Here is an 18,988-nt window from a genome sequence, read left to right on the forward strand (position 1 = left end):
TCTCAAAAGGATGGCGTTTTAATGCAGACTTATTTAAACATAAATGATTAATGGTTCCCAAGTCAACTGTTTAACCTGCAACAAATTCTTAATTGGTTGCCAACCCTCAGGAGAACCTGAAGACAGCGGTGGTGCTTCTGGATTAATTCGCCCCAAGCAACAGTCCCATTCTGGATGTGGTCAAGCCATGAGTCTGGATCCTCCAGAGCAAAGCTGCAGACATCCCAAACTCTTCAGAAACCAGAGGTTAGTCTCTAAATTATAAATGTATTATTTTAAACGTTAAGCTGGTCTAAGGACCGTAATAAATTTACTACTAGAGGTTAGTCTCTTGCAGTTTAAAACTGCTTTCTATAGGGTTGCCTTCCCAGCTTTCTGCGGTGTTTGTTTTCCCTCCAGCGCCTTGCATGGTGATGATCTCAGGATCTTGACGTTAGATGCTTGGGGGAAGGAAGGAGTGAAAGGCAGGCCCGGGACGGGACAGGGTGGTCCTGGCCTGGAGAGGAGGAGCCCTCTCAAGGGGCGGGTTTATTGCGTGGCACACAGTCTTGGGATAGCTAAGGGGAACTTACTCAGAGCAGGGTTTCCTCCAGCCGCCTCTCCAAAAAGCTGATTTTGCACCTACGAAGCGTGACCCACTGCAGCTGTTCCCAAGATGTTCCTCCGTTTGCTGCTTCTGCTAATCTTGACTGCCCAGGAGAGCTGCAGTGCAAAAAATCAGGAGGGTAAGCAATTAAAAATCAGCATCGGAGAGATCCTTCCTTCCTTCCTTCCTTCCTTCCTCCTGGCATAGATAGATTGATCCAATGCAGTTATATGTGTGTAAATTCGCTCCTTTCCATGTCTTTGTTCCTCTGAGTTAGCTACCGCTGTTGGCCTGTATACTCGCAGCCTCCGAAGGGGACAACTCTGTTTGGGAGAAAACTCTCTTTGAAATTGGCTAGTAGTGAACAAGTTTGGGTTCAGAGTGTACTTAAGTTTGTGCAGAATGGCTCTCACATGCACCCTATACAACTGTCTTCCATGGGCGTTCGTGCACTGCACGATTATTTAAGTGGGAGAACAGAATCAAAGGGGTGGTCACTATTCCGTGCTAAAAACGCGGAGTGTGAAACAGTGATCTTGTGTGTGTGTGAGCAGATTAAGACCCCACTTTCCACCAGCACAGGAAGGAGAGCTTACCGAAAGAAGAGGCAAAGCTCTCTACAAACTTCTTTTTAGGCAAATATCTTGAGTGGGGTGGCCTCCATAGGCTCTCCCACGTGGGTATAGCTGTGCCACAAAGGCGCGTGGGATCTCTGCCACCACATCTGTAAAAATATTCCAGATTGCTGGAATTTTAACAGCCCTCTGTCTTGGCCTCGGTCTCCAGCAAACTCTCAGAGAATGGCAGGGAATTAAATCGCAGTTTGGCTGCAATGCAGAAAAGAGTCCATTCTTACTGGTCACCCGAGGCGATAGACTTTGAAAGGGGATCTGTCCACACATGTGCGGTGAAGCACTCAACCGAGGGCACCAGTTTCCACCCCATCTCCACTCACGCGCCGCACGTAGGCATTGGAAAGACTTCTGCTTCGGGAAGAAGCAAGCGGAATGGCATCACCAGAACCTTTGCCATGCCATTGTACTTCTTTAATAGTTACTTTTTTTTTTAACATACTAAGTTCTTTTCATAGTGTATATACACCAGTGCACCCTTCTCCCTCGACCTCCACCCAAATGTGGTCCTCCCACAGTTCAGGAATTCAAGATTATAGCTTTATTTTTTTGGCACGGGCTGGATTGTGTCTGCCTCCTCGTTGTTCCTCATTCCAGCAGACTTTGGCAGGCTGCACAGAGAGTCCTTCTTTTCCTCAGCTCTCAGAAATTCAATACTCCCATCTGTCCGTTAGGGAGGCCTCTGATCTCCAGCTGGAGTTGCCATGGCATGAAGTCTTAACACTTTCTGAACATAAATACTAGGCCCGAAAATGGACCCGGGCAGGGCTTTCCGTTCACTTGAAAGCTGCTATAAATTCCTTTCTTTTATATATATATATCTGCAGCCTTCTCTTGCTATAGAAAGGAGGTGGTGGTTGTAAGAAGTAAGTTACTTTCCAGATCAGAAAAAGGGTCCATCTAGTCCAGCATCTTGTTTCTAAGAGTGGCTGACCAGATGCTCTTTGGAAGCTCCCATATATAAAAGCCTCCAGTTCTTTTTAACTTGTATATAAATAATCTTTTGTCTAGTCTTAGGACAGCTGAATCCCATTCTCCTAAATTAGCCTGAAACCATTGCCAATATCTTGCGATGTGTGGACAATACGATGTTACGATCCAGCATTCGCCTCGGGCTGAAAAGGCTAATGCCAGCCGTCTCAAGATATTGTACCATAGAGCGGCGTATTATTAACTATGACAAAACCAAAGTAATGGTTTTCTCTAGGGAAAATCAGATTTAGAAATGGGATTTAGATCAGCACGGGGTTCAGCCAGTCAATTTCAAATATAAAGGCAACATCAGCAGATTTATTTATTTTTTTAAACGACGCGCACACACATCCTAAAATACAATCCAGCAGTTTTTTTCCTTGTGTCCAGCTTGGCTCGCCTGGTGACATTGAACCTCCTGATGCACACACCAGATGTTGTTTGCTGCTGCATCTGGATGTGTTTTCTGGACCCAAAGGAACCAGAGAATCTGGACATTTGAGAGGAGTACAAGTTTCTGAATGGTGCTTGTGTGTGTCAAGTACTGGGAGCAGCCAGCAACTAGATCCTTTGGGAATGTGGGAGAAATCTGAAAGCAAAGTTCAGGAGCTTTAAGGGTGTCTATAACAACTGGAGAGTGTAAAGCTTCCTAGATCCTTTTCCACAGCTGCCTTTTAGCCTTGCCATTACAGTGTTTTGCCCTAAAAGTCCCTAGTTTGGGGACGGTCTCTCTTTTTTCAATGCTTAGCAATAACTTGATTTGCAAAGGTGTGATGCATGGTTCTTTTTCAGAAGACTGGATCCGGGGTATGGAAATTCAACCATTTGGAATAATCTGTCAGATGTTATTTGGAAGCAGCTACTAGTGCTGTGTAAAGATTTGACTTTGTAGCATCAAAGAGGAATTGTTTGCACAGCGCCCCTGGCTCTCCAGGGAAGTAGCAGTGCCCAGCACTTGCCGCCTCTGAGCAGCACCAGGGAGGGCCATAGAAGGAATTTGGAGCCACGAGAAGCCCCAGTAACATCTGGGAAGGCGCATGGCAAGGCACTGGAGGGGTGTTGGGAAATATAGTACTTCCAGTGCTTTCCCTGTGGAACCATTTTTGTCTCAATTCAGACATGCTAACCATGGTTGCGAACCTTTGCCATGGTTTGAACTTCCAAATGTGCCACAGGTGAACCATGGCTCGGAGCTCTTTGTCTGGTCTTGTTTTCCATCCCTTTCCTTTCCTGCCCACTCCTGTCTCTTATGATGAAACAAATTGGTGGCCGTAACCATGGTTTGTCGAGTCGAACATCCTGCCAAGGTAAGACAAACCATGGTTTGCAAACTCCCTTCAAGCCATGCTTTCCTGCTGACCGATCACACGCCGTGGTTAAGTTCTGCTTTGTATATAAGACTGTGGACGTGGATGTGGATGCTATAATTTATTTATTTATTTGATTTCTATACCGCCCTTCCAAAAATGGCTCAGTAACGCAGCGTTCCTGGACCCGTGCTGCTCTTCTGTCGGCGGGCTGAGTGGGAAGTGGATGATGATGTCCGAATTCCTCCTTCCTCCCACATGGGCATAAAAAGGGACAAGAGAAGAGCAGAAAAGGTGGTTGTGACCGATCAGAACCGCTTTATTTTTAGCTCAGATGACATCTGGAACGCAGACCACGTCTGCTGTGGGATATCAAACTAAGCCACCAGAGACCAAACACAACCCCGTAATATGAAGACCCTGGGCCAAAATTCCCGGTCCGCTACCCCGGTATAAAGGCAGCTATGGGTAAACAATCGTACCCGCCAGAGAAGCAGCCCAGAGTGGGAGATTTTCTGTGTGAAGTCTTAGCCAACTGATGTTTTCTCGTCTTTGGTCCAGGTTTAGAGGCAGGATGAGGCAGCCGAGTGGATAATGTGGAAGTCTTTGATGCGGCGAGCTTCCTGCTTCGTTTTGTTTCATCTTGGAAAAGCTTTGATGCTGGCCTCGGTGTTTATTTCTTTGAAATGACAAGAGGGTTGAGATCAGCTCAGCGCAGTCAGGATGCCTAGTGGTTAGCTGCCACATTGCTCCCTACCTGGACTGGGGAAGGGGGATTTAGGATATTTGGGTATTCGCTTATCGGGGGAGAAGATGGTAGCATGTCTGGTTAAGTAATGTTCTGTTTCTTTATTGGGACGTATTTGTATTCTGCCAAAAACTTAGCGTTTCATGGCGGTTTGCAACAAAATTTAAAGCAATGAGGAGGAGGGAGAAGAGCTGGTCTTGGGGTAGTGAACATAGGAAGCTGCCATATACTGAGTCAGACCCTTGGTCCATCTGGCTCAGTATGGTCTTCCCAGACTGGCAGCGGCTTCTCCAAGGTTGTAGGCAGGAGTCTCTCTCAGCCGTCTCTTGGAGATGCTGCCAAGGAGGGAACTTGGGACCTAGATGCTCTTCCCAGAGCGGCTCCATCCTTTAAGGGGAATATCTTACAGTGTGCTCACACTTCTAGTCTCCCATTCACATGCAACCAGGGCAGACCCTGCTTAGCTAAGGGGACAAGTCATGCTTGCTACCACAAGACCGTCCCCTTTGCTAAGCAGGGTCCACCCAGGTTTGCATTTGAATGGGAGACTACATTTGTGAACAATGTAAGACGTTCCCCTTCAGGGATGGGGCCGTAATTCAGCAGAAGAGCCCCTGCCTGCTTGCATGCAGAAGGTTCCAAGTTCCCTCCCTGGCAGCATCTCCAAGATAGAGAGACTCCTGCCTGCCACCTTGCAGTAGCCGCTGCCAGTAGACAATACTGAGCGAGACGGAGCAACGGTCAGACTTGGTTCAAGGCAGCTTCCCAGGCTCCTAATAAAACCACAGTTAAAACTAAACAGTTCACAGCAAAATCAGCTCACAGCTACCTAAAGGTTTGGTTCAATAAACGTGTCTTTAAGAGCTCACCTAAAGGCTGCTGAAGATGGCAAAGCTCTTTCCCCAATGGGGAGTGCAGTCGAAAGCCTCGGGGCGGCTACAGAGAAGGCCCAACTGCATCACCACCAGAAGAGCCAGTGGCAACTGCAGGCAGACCTTTCCAGAAGATCTGAATAAGTGATGGGGAGGAGAAGGGTCGTCCTCAGATGAGTCCTGTTGGATCAGAGATGTGGCAGTTATAGATTTCCAAGTGCGGCTGCCCCATAAATTTATGTAAAGACATTACAATCTTAGCAGCTTTGTTACCAATGGAAGGCTAGTGCCTCGCCCACCCCTTGATTTTCTCTTGTGATTTCTCCCACACACAGATAATTTATTGGTCCTCACTGTGGCCACCCAGGAGACGGAAGGGTTCCGACGATTCCAGAGATCGGCTCAGTTCTTCAGCTACAACCTCAAGGTGATGCTGGTAGCCTCTCTGAATGGGGAGTCCTGCTGAGATGAATTCTGTCCCAAATCCCCCCAGCCCAACACACTCCCCCAAGTCCCAGATCACAGTGCCTTGGGACGGCGTGTGAGGGAAACGCTCCGTATATGATGTGGTGTAAAAGGGCACTTTTAATGTTGGTTTCTCTGCTGAAAAATCCACCGAAGGCTAAGTGGCTGCTCTAGCAGCTGTGGTTTTCATTCCCTGAGCCCTGGTAGGCTTCAGTCACCTACTTCAGGGGTGGTTCACACACCCCCAGACTGACTCTGAGTTGTTGAAATGGAACAAAGACTGCCTCTCAAACCTGCGTTCATCCTCTAGGTCCTGGGACTAGGTGAAGACTGGCATGGTGAGGATGATAAAACGGTGGCAGGGGGCGGACAGAAGGTCCGTCTCTTGAAATCGGCGTTGGAAGAATATGCTGACAAGGAGGACTTGGTCATCCTCTTCACGGAAAGGCAAGTGGGCTGGGGGTTGGGCTGCTGGGCCCTGATGCTGAGGCCATGTGTGTCTGGTGGCTAGAGGCCAGCCTCGAAGGCAAGATGCCTCTCAATACCAGTTGCAGGGGAGCAACTGCAGGAGAGCTCTTGCCTGTGGACTCCTCAGAGGCAGCTGGTGGGCCACTGTGGGAAACAAGATGCTGGACAAGATAGGCCTTGGGCCTGATCCAGCAGGGCTGTTCTTATGGTCTGATGTAGCCATAACTCTGGTTCCCTGCACACCATGGTTGGAAATTAGGAGACAGCCTCCATAAAACATATTCTTCCCCCTACTTTCATCTTTCTGGAATGAATTATCCCTCTCTTCTTTGTAGGCTTACCATTTCATCCAGCCAGTGCTAACCACGGTTAACATTAAGTCTAAGCATGGTTAACATTAGAGCTCCCATCTTGTAGGCTTTAATGATGGCTTAGCATTTCATCCAGCCAACACTAACCATGGTTAACATTAGGGCCGACCATGGTTAACATAGGAGCTCGTCCTGAAGGCCTTAACTGTGGCTTACCATTTCATCCAGCAGATGCTAACCATGGTTAACATTAGAGACGACCATCTTGTAAGCTTTAGCTGTGGCTTAGCATTTCATCCAACTAAATTTACCATTAGGGCAAACCATAGTTAACTTTAGGACTGCTGGGGATGATGGATGTTGTAGTCAGCCAGAGAGTCTCAGGTTGGTCACTCTTGCATGAAGATCTTAAATTGATAGGAAAAATGTTCCTCACTTCTCACACTGGAAACACCTTTTTGTATTCCTCTCCTTGTACTTTCCCTTTCCTCTGTTCATGTATTCTTCTCCCTGCTTTCTCTTCTCCTTCCTGTAGCTATGATGTCATCTTTGCATCAGGCCCTACTGAACTCTTGAAGAAATTCCGACAGGCCAAGTCCAAAGTCATCTTCTCATCGGAGACCCTCATTTACCCTGACCGAAGGTTGGAAGCCAAGTACCCACAGGTCCGAGACGGAAAGCGGTTCCTCGGATCCGGAGGTACGAGGGAGATCAGCCCAGAGAAAGTGGGAAACCAGGCTGATCGTGGTTTGCTAGTAAGCACAGAAAGCTTACTGGATGGAACGCAAGTCATGGTTCAGAGTCTTAACCATGGTTAGCACAAACCAGAGAAAGAGGGAAACCAGGCCAATCGGGGTTTGCTAGTAGGGCTGGAACACAAGTCGTGGTTCAGAGTCTTAACCATGGTTAGTGCAAACCATGGTTTGGTGTTGCTTCTGAGCCAGCCCTTCTCCCTCTTCCCTGCAGCCTTCATCGGTTATGCACCACATCTCAGCAAGCTTGTGGCGGATTGGGAGGGGCGCGACAGTGATAGCGACCAACTGTTCTATACCAATGTCTTCTTGGACCCTGAGAAGCGGGCAAGTATAGCGTGGATGGAAGCTGGAGGTCTGTGTGGCAGCTGGGTGCCTTTTAGAGATACATACCGAATTGACATGGTGGCCTTGTGAGTTGGACCGTTCAGCTTGGCTGAAGAGGGGGGAAGAGGCCATAGTTCCGTATTGGAATGCATGCTTTCTGTGCTTAAGGCCCCAGCTTCAATAACCGGCACCTCCAGTTAGAGCTGGGAAAGACCCCCGCCGCCTGAGACCAGAAATTTGCTGCCAGTCAGTGCAGACAGTTCTGGATAGGTGGACCATGGGTCTGACTCAGTAGGAGGCAGCATTACAATTTTGTGGCATGTTTTTTTAATCTACTAGGCTCCTCAAGGTCTGTCAATTACAGTGTAAGAATCTCTTCCCAGATGAGGCATAATTAATCTTTTTTTTGGTGATCTAGAGTCTGCCTTCCTGCTTCAGAACAGACCAAGGGTTCTTTGCCAGAATTCCAAGAGCCAGCAATCACTCAGTGGCCTGGCAGGAACTGACCAGTGGCCCACCGCGTACTTCCGGCCCACCCCTCTACTAAATCAACCATTCATACTGCCTTTGGGCAGAGGGTCAGACTTGATGACCTTGGGGGAACCTTCCCAACTCTTACCTTGTTCTTTTTTTTTTCCTCCAAAGGGAAACATCAACATCACTTTAGATCACAGGTGTCGGATCTTCCAGAACCTGAACGGTGCTCTAGGTAAAGAGCTGGGGAAAGGGAGGGAGGACTGTACCACCAGAAAGGACTGTACCACCAGAAAGCAAATCCACTGTGGTTTTGGGCAGGGGTTCCTCGGCAAGGCAGGGTTTCCAGCCTAGCCTAAAAAGGCCTTGTTCTGTCTTACAGAGCGGAGGCCAAAGGTTTTGTTTTTTTCTTCCCCCATGCCACCACCAACCGGCCTCTTTGCACACATTGAAATAAAGGGGGAAGGGAGAGGTCTTGATACAGGTAGCAACAGAGATCCGTGCCTGAGGCTGTAGCAGGAACCAGAATGGGAAAGCAGTTGGCGGGTGGGGGGCAGGGGGGAGCACTTGGCTGTTTTGGAGATCAGAGTGTTATTACGTTGGGTTAGGTAGCATTTTCATTTATTTTTATTTGTTTAGTATATTTGCATGCCACACCACCCCAGACTAATGTCTCTGGGTGGTTTACAACAAACGCAGCACAAAATTCAAACAGCCGTTAAAACATGAATAACAGCTTAAAAACCGATTCACTGTTCTGTGAATCGGATTTAAAGCTTGCATAAACAAAGGCGTGTTAAGGGCCTTCTGGAAAGCTGTCAGAGCTGGGAAGGCCCTTATTTTGCCTGGGAGCACATTCCAAAGCCTCAGACCCGGCAACAGAGAAGGCCCGCCCCTGGGTAGATGGTGGCAGCTGCAGCTGCAGCTCATGATGAAGCCTGAAAGTTAGGGGCTGATTCAGCAACAGCTGACACGCATTGCTTGCTTCAAACCAGGTGTTTTGCTTCAGTGTTTTTTAGAGTAGGCTTGGGTTCATAAGAACATAAGACCAGCCCTGCTGGATCAGGCCCAAGGAAGCGCATCTAGTCCAGCCTCCTGTTTCCCACAGTGGCCCACCAGATGCCTCTGGGAGAAGCCCACAGGCAAGAGCTGAAAGGGGCATGCCCTCTCTCCTGCTGTGGCTCCCCTGCAACTGGGATTCAGAGGCATCCTGCCTCTGAGGCTGGAGGTGGCCTATAGCCACCAACTAGTAGCCACTGATTAGTAGGGGGCTGGAAAATAGGGGGTGAACCAGACCCCCACCATGCTACGGTTCTGTTGTCTGGCCAGCCAGATGCATTGGGGAGTTTCTTGAGCAGTGCATGATGGGAGAATCCGTTCCCTCTTCTCCCCAAGCATTGATTTAAGTGCCTGGCTGGCTCAGACCAGGGGTCTTTCCAGCACAGCTTTCCGTTTCCGGCAACGGCTGATCAAAAGCCCCTCCTGCCACCGACTGCCCTGTTTATCTTTCAGATGAGGTGGTCCTCAAGTTCGAGAACCGGCGGGTGAGAGTGCGGAATTTGGTGTACGACACCCTCCCGGTTGTGATTCACGGCAACGGCCCCACCAAGGTAAGCCGCTCAGAGCTTTCAAAAGTCGTAGTGAAACGAATCTTCCTCTCGACCTGAGACACAGAACTGCGCGAGGGACGGTGGAGAGCCAGCCTTAATGGCTCCTCTGCCGGTAGCACAATGCAGGCTCAGCCAAAGGCGCAGAATGAAACAAAGCACCTTTTAAAATACCTATTTTTCCATGGGAAGGGGTCCGTAGCTTAGCATGTGTTCTGCATCCACAGGGAACCCAGTCGCAAGGGAACTGAAATCTTTTCCTGAAATCTTCTTCCTCCGTCCTCTTAAACCTGCTAACTGAGCAAAGAGGCACCTTTTCAAAGTGGTGATTCCTATCTCTTTAGCGGAGGGAGAGCGACTGGCCCTCTCCGTCCCCAGCACAGCATCCCTCCAGTGGCTGTTGCTGGGGTCTGCCTTAGGTTTCTTTTTTTAGATTGTGAGCCCTTTGGGGACAGGGAGCCGTCTTTCTTTCTTTATTTGTATATGGGTACATCACTTTGGGGACTTCTGTCAAAAAGCGGTCTAGGAGTATCCGCCGCATCCATAAACCTCCATATTCAGAGGCCGTATCTCCCTGAATGCCAGCTGCTACGTGGCAATTGTGGGGGTGGGGAGGGGGTGTTCAGTGCAATCTTTGGAGGACATACCTGCCAATTTTCAGTTCCGTTCCTCTGACAATAAAATTCCATCGTAGTTTTTGTGTTTTTAACAAGATTTAAAACACCATTGCAAATGTGACCGCTGCAGGCCCGATGGACAGGACACTGAAATCTGGAAGTCTTGCGGTGTGATCCCCTAAATCCCAGTGAGCATTCATCCCCCTGGATGATACCAACCCCCCTAGCTGGCTCCCATACTTCGTGGGCTTTTTAGCAGCCTCCGGTTGGATGCCTGTTGTGAAACCCGGTCCCCGTGCCTTCCACTCTGGTCTGATCCTCCTCTCCAGCTTCTCTTTCCCTGACTTCTCAGAGGGGGCCGTATTTATGGGGTGAATTGCAGTCATTTTCCGTTCAGCTTCACAAGTAAGGCATCGGGTCCCTTTCTCTTCTCAAAGCTGCAGCTGAACTACCTGGGGAACTATGTCCCGCGGATCTGGACCTTTGAGACGGGCTGCACCGTCTGCGACGAAGGGTTGAGGAGTCTCGCAGGCCTGAAGGTGAGGGCGAGTTCCGATGAGGGAAGGCTGAGAGGCCCCCGTTCCTGCTATGCTGGCCCTGAGCTCTTGGCTTCCCGCGGCGACATCTAGGATTTGTGTTTCTTTCAAACCACAACTGAGCGATGGCCTAGCAAACAGATGCGTGCAATAACAATCCCAGGTGTTTTTATACGGAGCGGAATTGAAGGAGATCTAATCAGCCTCATTGCAACCATAAAAAATGGTGAAATTGTCAGTGAGCAGTAAACTTAGATGGCTTAACAAGGAGCCCCCAAGCTCCCCATAACTGATCTTTGACCTGGAAGTTGGCAGCTGGGATAGGGTAGTTTCCACCCTGCCACCCCAATAAAAATTCAAAACCAAATTACACACTTATAGGCATGTAGGAAGCAGCCTTATACCGAGTTGGTCCATCGAGTTCAGTACTGTCTTCACTGACTGGCAGCAGCCCTCCAAGGTTTCAAGCAGGGGTCTTTCCCAGCCCTTCCTGGAGACGCTGCCAGGGATTGGAGTCAGGATCTTTTCGATGCAAAATAGTTATTCTACTGCTGAGAGTAACATGTCATTTTTTTTTTAAAGGGAGTAAGGCAAAAGAGGTCTCCCACTGGTTGCTGCGGATAATCAGCAGAGGGAGTTCCTGTCCTGTTTGTGGGCTTCCCAGAAGCTTCTGGCTAGCAACAATTTGGGAAAGATACACTTTTTGGTTTGACTCTCCTCTGTCCTTCTTCTCGCAGGAGGATGCGATGCCGCTGGTTCTGATCGGCATCTTCATCGAGCAGCCCACCCCATTCCTCAGTCAGTTTTTCCAAAGGCTTCGGAAACTCCACTACCCCAAGAAATTGATCCAGCTCTTTATCCACAACCACGTGAGTCCTGCCAACTTACCTTGGGGGGGGGGGCGACCACTCAGCCTCCAGAAATACCTGCTGATACTTCCACATTGGAGGTACCTTCTGTGCTGGCTTGAGTCGCAGGTTTGGACTCTGTAGGAGGTTTTGTGCTGGACCCTCCAGAAAAGACTCCCAAAATGAAGCAGGTTGTTGCTCTTGTTGGTCGCTGTAAGACAGGGGCCATCAGCCTTTCAGAAGTGGTGTGCCACGTCTTCATTTATTCACTCTGAATTTTAAAGTTTTGCATGCCTGTAACAACGCAGCGGGGAAATGCTTGACTAACAAGCAGAAGGTGGCCGGTTTTAATCCCCGCTGGTACTATATTGAGCAGCAGTGTTATAGGAAGATGCTGAAAGGCATCATCTCAGACTGCGTGGGAGGAGGCAATGGTAAAACCCTCCTGTATTCTACCAAAGAAAACCACAGGGCTCTGTGGGCACCAGGAGTCGAAATTGACTGGATGGCACACTTTACCTTTAACACATTTTAGGGTGGAAGGTCTGTCTATAGAAGATCTCTCTATTGTTGTACGTAAAGCAAATCATGTTTTTTAAATGCTTAATGAGCTTAATTTAAAATCAGTTGAAATGCAGATCTTACCAATTCAGTGTGCTTGCTAAGTGGACAAGCAGAATTTCTGGGAAATGCCTACGAATCATGTCCATCCCTGGATAAAAGATCTGGAGAAATTCCTAGAAACATAGGAAGCTGCCTTATACCGAGTCAGACCCTTGGTCCTCCTAGCTCAGTTTTGTCTACACTGACTGGCAGCGGCTTCTCCAAGGTGGCAGGCAGGGGTCTCTCTCAGACCTACCTGAAGATGCTGCCAGGGATGGGACCGGGGACCTTCTGCGTGCAAGCATCCAGATGCTCTTCCATTGAGCTAAAGCCCCATCCCCTAAGGGGGATACTGTATCTTGCAGCTCTCACATTTACCCTCCCATCTAAATGCAAACCAAGGTGGGCTCTGCTTAGCAAAGAGGCCAGCACAAGACTAGTGCTCCTCCCAGGTGTCCCCTTCTGGCCAAGGGGGCGGAAATATGAGCTAACACAGAAGAACTGGCTCCCGCTAATTTCAGCCTCTCGGGAGTCCGTGTGAGTGTCAGTCAGAATCATTTCGCGTGCCACAGATTGCACACCCCTTGCCTTAAGACAGCACATTGCTGTGCGCTCGGATCGTGGGCCATGTCTCCAGTAAAGGGCGTGTCGCTTTCTTTTGCGTACAGGAGGAGCATCACCTCCCCCAGGTGGCTGCGTTCGTGAGTGAGCATGGCCAGGAGTACCGTTCCGTCAAAGAGGTTGGGCCAGGTGACCGCGTGGAGAACGCCGACGCACGCAACATGGGCGTGTAAGCACCGGGGCTACTGTGGAAACAGGCATCTTATCCCCTGCTCACTAGGCAAAGAGGCCCCTTTCAAAGTGGTTTTTCTCATCTATTTAACGGAGGGAGGGCAACGGGCCCTCTCCGTCCCCAGCACATCATCCCTGCAGTGGCTGTTGCTGGGGTCTGCCTTATGTTTCTTTTTAGACTGTGAACCCACAGGGCACCACCACCGCCACCTCCTCCATCATCAATCTGTCTGTGTAAACCACTTTGAGAACCTTTTCATTGAGAAGTGGTATATAAGTAGTAGTAGCAGAAATCGTCTGTCTGATTGTGGGAGATGAACAAAATCTGTGCCAGGCAAGAGGCATTTGAATACAATTGTGGGGATGCTTTTAATTTGACAGAAGTATGTGCTCTTCATACAGGAGATCAGTGTTGGCGACTGCTACCACTAGGATATGCTTCAATTAGCAGCAGCTCCCCAAAGTCTGAGGCAGAGAGCGAAAAGCTAGAGAAGCGACTCTCAGTCCTGATCCCCCTGTATTCTGCCTCTCTAGGGATCTGTGCAGGCAGGACGCTGATTGCGAATATTACTTCAGCCTGGATGCCGAAGTGGTCCTGCAGAACCCGGACACCTTGCGGTTCCTGATTGAGCGAAACAAGTGAGTCCCTCGAACCGGCTTCCTTTTCTTTGGGTGGGTTACTCAAGGCCGAGAAGAAGGCAAGGTCGTTCTCAGTCTGAATGTGACTGATAGATTGGAACAAATTGCTCTGCATCTGAATCCATTCCAGAGTTTGGTTGATTTTAAGTTCACTCCATTACACTCGACAGTTTTGTGCAAGCCCAGAAAAATGTGCATCAAATCCAGTTTGCTATGAGTGTTCATGTTTTAAATATAAAGAAGTAAGTTTCTAGCCCTTATGGAGGAGGAGGAAGAGATATGTGTAGTGAAGCCTGGCAAAATAGAGGCTGGGGGAGTTGCTGAGTAACAAACCCACTGGTCAGAGGTGGAAATTTAGTTCCCTGCATAGCTTCTTGTTTCTCATGGTGGCAAGCAAAAACAGAGTGCCTAATGCAAAGGAGAGGAGAACCTTATGCAAATGTGCTTTATTTACATGATTTATCCAGGTCTCGGAATTCAGCGTATCTTGGTGCAGAATCCTGGCAGTTTATTTTAGTGGGAATACCATCTTTCCTTCTACTGGTCCCCCACATTAATGCAACTGGTTTCCCCCCAGGTTTTAGGCCAGATGCACAGCAACATTTCTTCTCCTCTCTTTGTGCCCATCTCTCCCCAGGTCTGTGATTGCCCCACTGGTGAGCCGTCTCGGGAAACTGTGGTCAAATTTCTGGGGGGCCCTGAGTGCCGAGGGTTACTACGCCCGCTCCGAGGATTATGTCGAAATTGTTCAGGGGCGGAGGGTGTGAGTATCGCGAAAGGCTTGGGCAAAGCTCATATGGCCACAGAACTCTCTCTGAAAAATGGGGAGAGGCCCTCTTCTGCTCCCCATAGCAGCGACCTTCCTTAAATCCTCTCGGTTCACATGCCTCTCTGAATTTTGGCCTCTCGATTATCTGGTCCTGTTTTCAAGCTGGAACGGACACGTTAGGAATTGTTTGTTTTTAAAACCACTGTTTCCAAATTAAATGCTGATGAAAGTAATCTGGATGTAGTCATACTTCTACTTGCATCGACACTGCTTTTCTTATCAGTCCTCGTGTGTTGCTAACAGAAGCGGAGGAAATATGTGTTTTAGCTGGAGGCACTGAAAGCAGAGTCAAATTTGCACGTGCTTCAATTCCAGAATTAATTGTAGAAATCCTTTAAACACACACACACACACACACACACACACACACACACACACACACACACACAAACCCCTTCCAGATTATTTGAGGCCACCTTTTTAGTCAAAGGACTTGAATCGATTAGTTTGTCCAGATAATCAACAAAACCTTGCAATCCTATGATACACAAAAACAGTACTTTTCCCCTGTCAGTCCATGTGTGTGAATGCCACCGCCCCACAGATCGCTTGTTTTCTGGTGACCATCTACCCTTCCCGCCTCATTCTTTCTCTCTTGTCTCTCTCTCCCTTTCCCAGCGGCCTCTGGAATGTCCCGTACATCTCTAGCACCTACCTGATCAAAGGAAGCGTCCTGAGATCGCAGCTCGCTCGGGCAGACCTTTTCCACAGCGGTAAACTTGATGCGGATATGGCGCTCTGCCACAACGTCCGGGAACAGGTGAGGGTCTCATTTTCCGGCCGGGAGAGGCTTCAGGAAGCGCTGGTGGCCTCTGCCACTTTGAACTACAGTTATACGAAAGGGTGGCTGCGGTGGTCCTCTGGCCAGGTGGCACCCTAGGGAGTGCCATCTCTCTCTGGCCATTTCACACCTTCAGGGCTCTTTCCTTCCGCGTCTCGCAGGGGGTCTTCCTATTTGTGACCAATCAGAAGAGCTTTGGGCACATCCTGTCCCTGGAAAACTATCAGACCAGCCATCTCCACAACGACCTCTGGCAGATCTTCAGCAACCCAGAGGTGAGGCGGATATTTATATACTGCTTTCCAACAAAACTTGCCAAAGCGGTTTACATAGAGCAGTAAAAATAAAGATGGATCCTTGTCCCCAAAGGGCTCACATTCTAAAAAGAAACAGAAGACGGACACCGACGACAGCCACTGGAGGGGTGCTGTGCTGGGGACGGATAGGGCCAGTTGCTCTCCCCCTGCTCAATAAAAGGCACCGCCACTTTGAAAAGGTGCCTCTTTGCTCAGTGAGCAGGGGATTAGACTGTGAGGTTCCTAAGCAAGTTTGGGGCCCCGTTCCCTTTGCCTGGATACAGGGGCTGTCTGATTAACCAACGAGGGACAACCTCTGCCCTATGTTTTTTCCATTTTCTCCTGTCACAGGACTGGAAGGAGAAATACATCCACGAGAACTACACGGCAGCTTTAAAAGGCAAATTGGTAGAAACGGTAAATAGCTCTTGTCGCTTTTCAAAGTTAGGGTTGAACTGGGGCAGAGCCATGAGGCGGGAAACACCTTGGTCTGCCTCTCTCACCCTGGTGAAGCTCTCACACCTTCTCTGTCCTGCTTGCTAGCCCTGTCCGGATGTTTACTGGTTCCCAATATTCACCGACACGGCCTGCGATGAGCTGGTAGAAGAGATGGAGAACTTTGGCCAGTGGTCCAGGGGAGATAACACGGTAAGGCAACTTTACAGCTCATAAGGAAAGGTCCGTGGGTTCGCTGCAAGCCTGAAAGGGATCAAAAACCTACCGTTTGTATGGCTGCTTTTGCTTGATCGCCTGAAGATAGTTTTGATTCGCCCTAGGCGAGCGGTTGTTTACAAGGCTGTGCTAAGGACATGGCAGCATCCCAGCCCACTTGTGAACCACTGATCAATTATTGTATTGGTTTCCAAAATAAACCAATCTCTGATAACTCTTAAGAAGGCAGTTAAGACACATTCGTTCACCTAGGCTTTTAAGTAGACTCTTAATTAGACTTACGGATGTTGAAGATGGTTTTAAAATTTAAATTATCTTAATGTTTTAACGTTTTAATTTTGTTTTGATTGGTGCTGTTTGATTGTAAACCGTCCAGAGGCATAGGTTTGGTGTGGTAGAGCCATACATTAAATAAAATAAATGCACTTCGCACTACAGGACAACAGAATCCTCGGGGGGTACGAGAACGTGCCCACGATCGATATCCACATGAACCAGATCAACTATGAGCGGGAGTGGTACAAGTTTCTCCTGGAATACATTGCACCCATCACGGAGAAGCTATACCCCGGTTACTACACCAAGGTAAGTGCTTTTTATTTTTTTAAGGCACAAATATGATTGGCTGGAGTTGGACCATGCACCAGGATTATATTATTGTATTGTATTGTATTGTATTGTAAACATATTTTATGCCACCCACTACTGAAGTCTCTAGGTGGTTTACATTTGAAGTAGAGTCACATGATTCTCAGGTGGGGGGCTTTGGGCCACCACACAGGCAGGCCAAAGATGGTGAGAGCTGTCGTCCATCAACACCTGGGGTCCCAAACTTAGGAACCCCTACTCATGAACCTTCTCATGGGCATCCTCACGAACATCCATAGAGAGCCTGCTCATGAACATAAGTGCCACCCAGTGGCTTTCTTTGGCCATGGTCTCTTTTTCTGCACAGACCCAGTTCGAGCTGGCCTTCGTCGTCCGATACAAACCTGACGAGCAGCCGTCGCTGATGCCGCACCACGACGCCTCCACGTTCACCATCAACATTGCCCTGAATCGTGTTGGGATTGATTATGAAGTGAGTGCTGCCAAAACCATGGTGGTGGTGTCTTTTTGGGTGTCCTTCCAGGAGAAAGTACTTAGGAAACATAGGAAGCTGCCATATACCGAGTCAGACCCTTGGTCCATCTAGCTCAGGATTGTCTTCCCAGACTGGCAGCGGCTTCTCCAAGGCTGCAGGCAGAAATCTCTCTCAGCCCTCTCTTGGAGATGCTGCCAGGGAGGGAACTGGGAACCTGGATGCTCTCCCCAGAGCCTTTACTGTTTTTCCTCCCTTGCAGGGTGGAGGCTGCCGCTTCCTGCGTTACAACTGTTCTGTCAGAGCTCCTCGGAAAGGCTGGACGCTCATGCACCCAGGCCGCCTGACCCACTACCACGAGGGCCTCCCCACCACCAAAGGGACCCGCTACATTGCTGTGTCTTTCCTCGACCCTTAAGGCGGCGCCCTCCAAAAGCGGAGAGAAACCCAGAGAGCGGGAAGGATGGTTCCCAGCCACCATCACACCGCACTCCTCTGGGAATCCTTGAGTTACGGAACAGACTGGACTGGATATGGACTTCTTGCGCCCGTTTCTCTAGTTCCAGGGCACGGGGAGACCTGCCAAAGACTTAAGTGCTCTGTAGTGTTAGTACATTCCTTGCCACCAAAGCAGATGCCCAAATGATCTTTCTCCAAGAAAGAGACCCAACGCAGGTGGGGGACTTTACGAATCTCCTCGCAGCAAGACACACGAGCCTTCTGGCTGCAAAGGCAATCGAGGAACATAGGAAGCTGCCTTCTATCGAGTCAGACCCTGGGTCCATCTAGCTCAGTATTGTCTACACAGACTGGCAGCGGCTTCTCCAAGGCTGCAGGCAGGAGTCTCTCTAGGCCCTATCTTGGAGATGCTGCCAGGGAGGGAACTTGGGACCTTCTGCATGCAAGCGCTCTCCCCAGAGTGGCCCCATCCCCTAAGGGGAATCTCTTCCAGTTCTCACACATGTCTTCCAATCAATTGCAACCAGGGTGGACCTTGCTTAGTAAAGGAGACAGTTCATGCTCGCTACCACAAGACCAGCTCTCCTCCCCTGTCAATGCTTCATAAATTCTCGCATCTCAGGTGCAGGGCCCCTGAGATCGTGAAGAGTGCCCTGCCTCTTGAGTCGAATACAAGTGGGTGGTGCTGGTTTCCTTCTAGAAAAAAGGAGGGGGGAGACCCGGAGCACATGGGTAGAGTGCCTTTCTCTTCCACCAGGAAGCAGCTTTCTAAAATACCAGTGTCAGGACAGAGTTCCTTCAAGCATGTGCAGAGTGCCTTGCTTTCAAGGGGTGCCCTTTAAAAAAAAAACACAACCTCATAGAAATTCAAAAAATAAGAATAAGAATATATGGGCTGTACTTCCCCACCCTTAGCTTTACATTCCCCTCTCCTGGTGAGCAGACAAGAGGAGGGAAAGCTGGCAGGCCCATTTTAAAGTTTGATCAAGGATGCAAAACTGATGAAGCATCCAAATCCCTTCCCAGCCAGGCACTGGTGCTGCTGAGGACCTTTCCAAGAGCTGTACGTATTTATTTGATAGACTCAGCCCCTCTGTTTGGGCGTCTCCTTGTTCTGCCCCAAGATGTACAGATTTCGACAAGAGATTTTAACACTAAAAGTTTTAAGAAAACAAGCAACTGTCTGAGTATTTCTGGAATGTGTATAAGCGCATCACGTAGGGAACTTGGGCCCTTCTGCATGCAAGCAGGCAGCTGCTCTTCCCAGAATGGCCCCATCATCCCCTGAGGGGAAGATTTTCCAGTGCTCACACA

The 18,988-nt window shown here is 49.1% G+C and overlaps 1 protein-coding gene across 1 annotated transcript; it reads left to right on the forward strand.

The window, feature by feature from the left end:
* The first annotated feature begins 475 nt into the window (after nt 1-475).
* On the forward strand, nt 476-18,849 carry PLOD1 (procollagen-lysine,2-oxoglutarate 5-dioxygenase 1). Its single transcript, XM_053280685.1, has 19 exons — nt 476-725; nt 5,453-5,544; nt 5,893-6,029; nt 6,897-7,060; nt 7,328-7,440; nt 8,086-8,149; nt 9,427-9,524; nt 10,576-10,677; nt 11,412-11,543; nt 12,794-12,915; nt 13,452-13,556; nt 14,194-14,319; nt 15,004-15,145; nt 15,328-15,441; nt 15,814-15,879; nt 16,006-16,110; nt 16,573-16,719; nt 17,090-17,215; nt 17,478-18,849. The coding sequence occupies exons 1-19, from the start codon at nt 656-658 to the stop codon at nt 17,631-17,633; spliced, it is 2,181 nt and encodes a 726-aa protein (XP_053136660.1). The 5' UTR covers nt 476-655; the 3' UTR covers nt 17,634-18,849.
* The last annotated feature ends 139 nt before the right edge of the window (nt 18,850-18,988 follow it).

Source organism: Hemicordylus capensis, chromosome 16, assembly GCF_027244095.1.
Source record: "Hemicordylus capensis ecotype Gifberg chromosome 16, rHemCap1.1.pri, whole genome shotgun sequence".
NCBI classification, from domain to species: domain Eukaryota; kingdom Metazoa; phylum Chordata; class Lepidosauria; order Squamata; family Cordylidae; genus Hemicordylus; species Hemicordylus capensis.

What these genes read in the sequence shown, in the direction of transcription:
- PLOD1 (XM_053280685.1), top strand. Translation starts at nt 656, where the DNA reads ATGTTCCTCCGTTTGCTGCTTCTGCTAATCTTGACTGCCCAGGAGAGC. An exon ending in GCGGTTCCTCGGATCCGGAG is followed by an intron (nt 7,061 to 7,327) that starts GTACGAGGGAGA and finishes TCTTCCCTGCAG; the next exon opens with CCTTCATCGGTTATGCACCA. An exon ending in ACGGCAACGGCCCCACCAAG is followed by an intron (nt 9,525 to 10,575) that starts GTAAGCCGCTCA and finishes CTCTTCTCAAAG; the next exon opens with CTGCAGCTGAACTACCTGGG.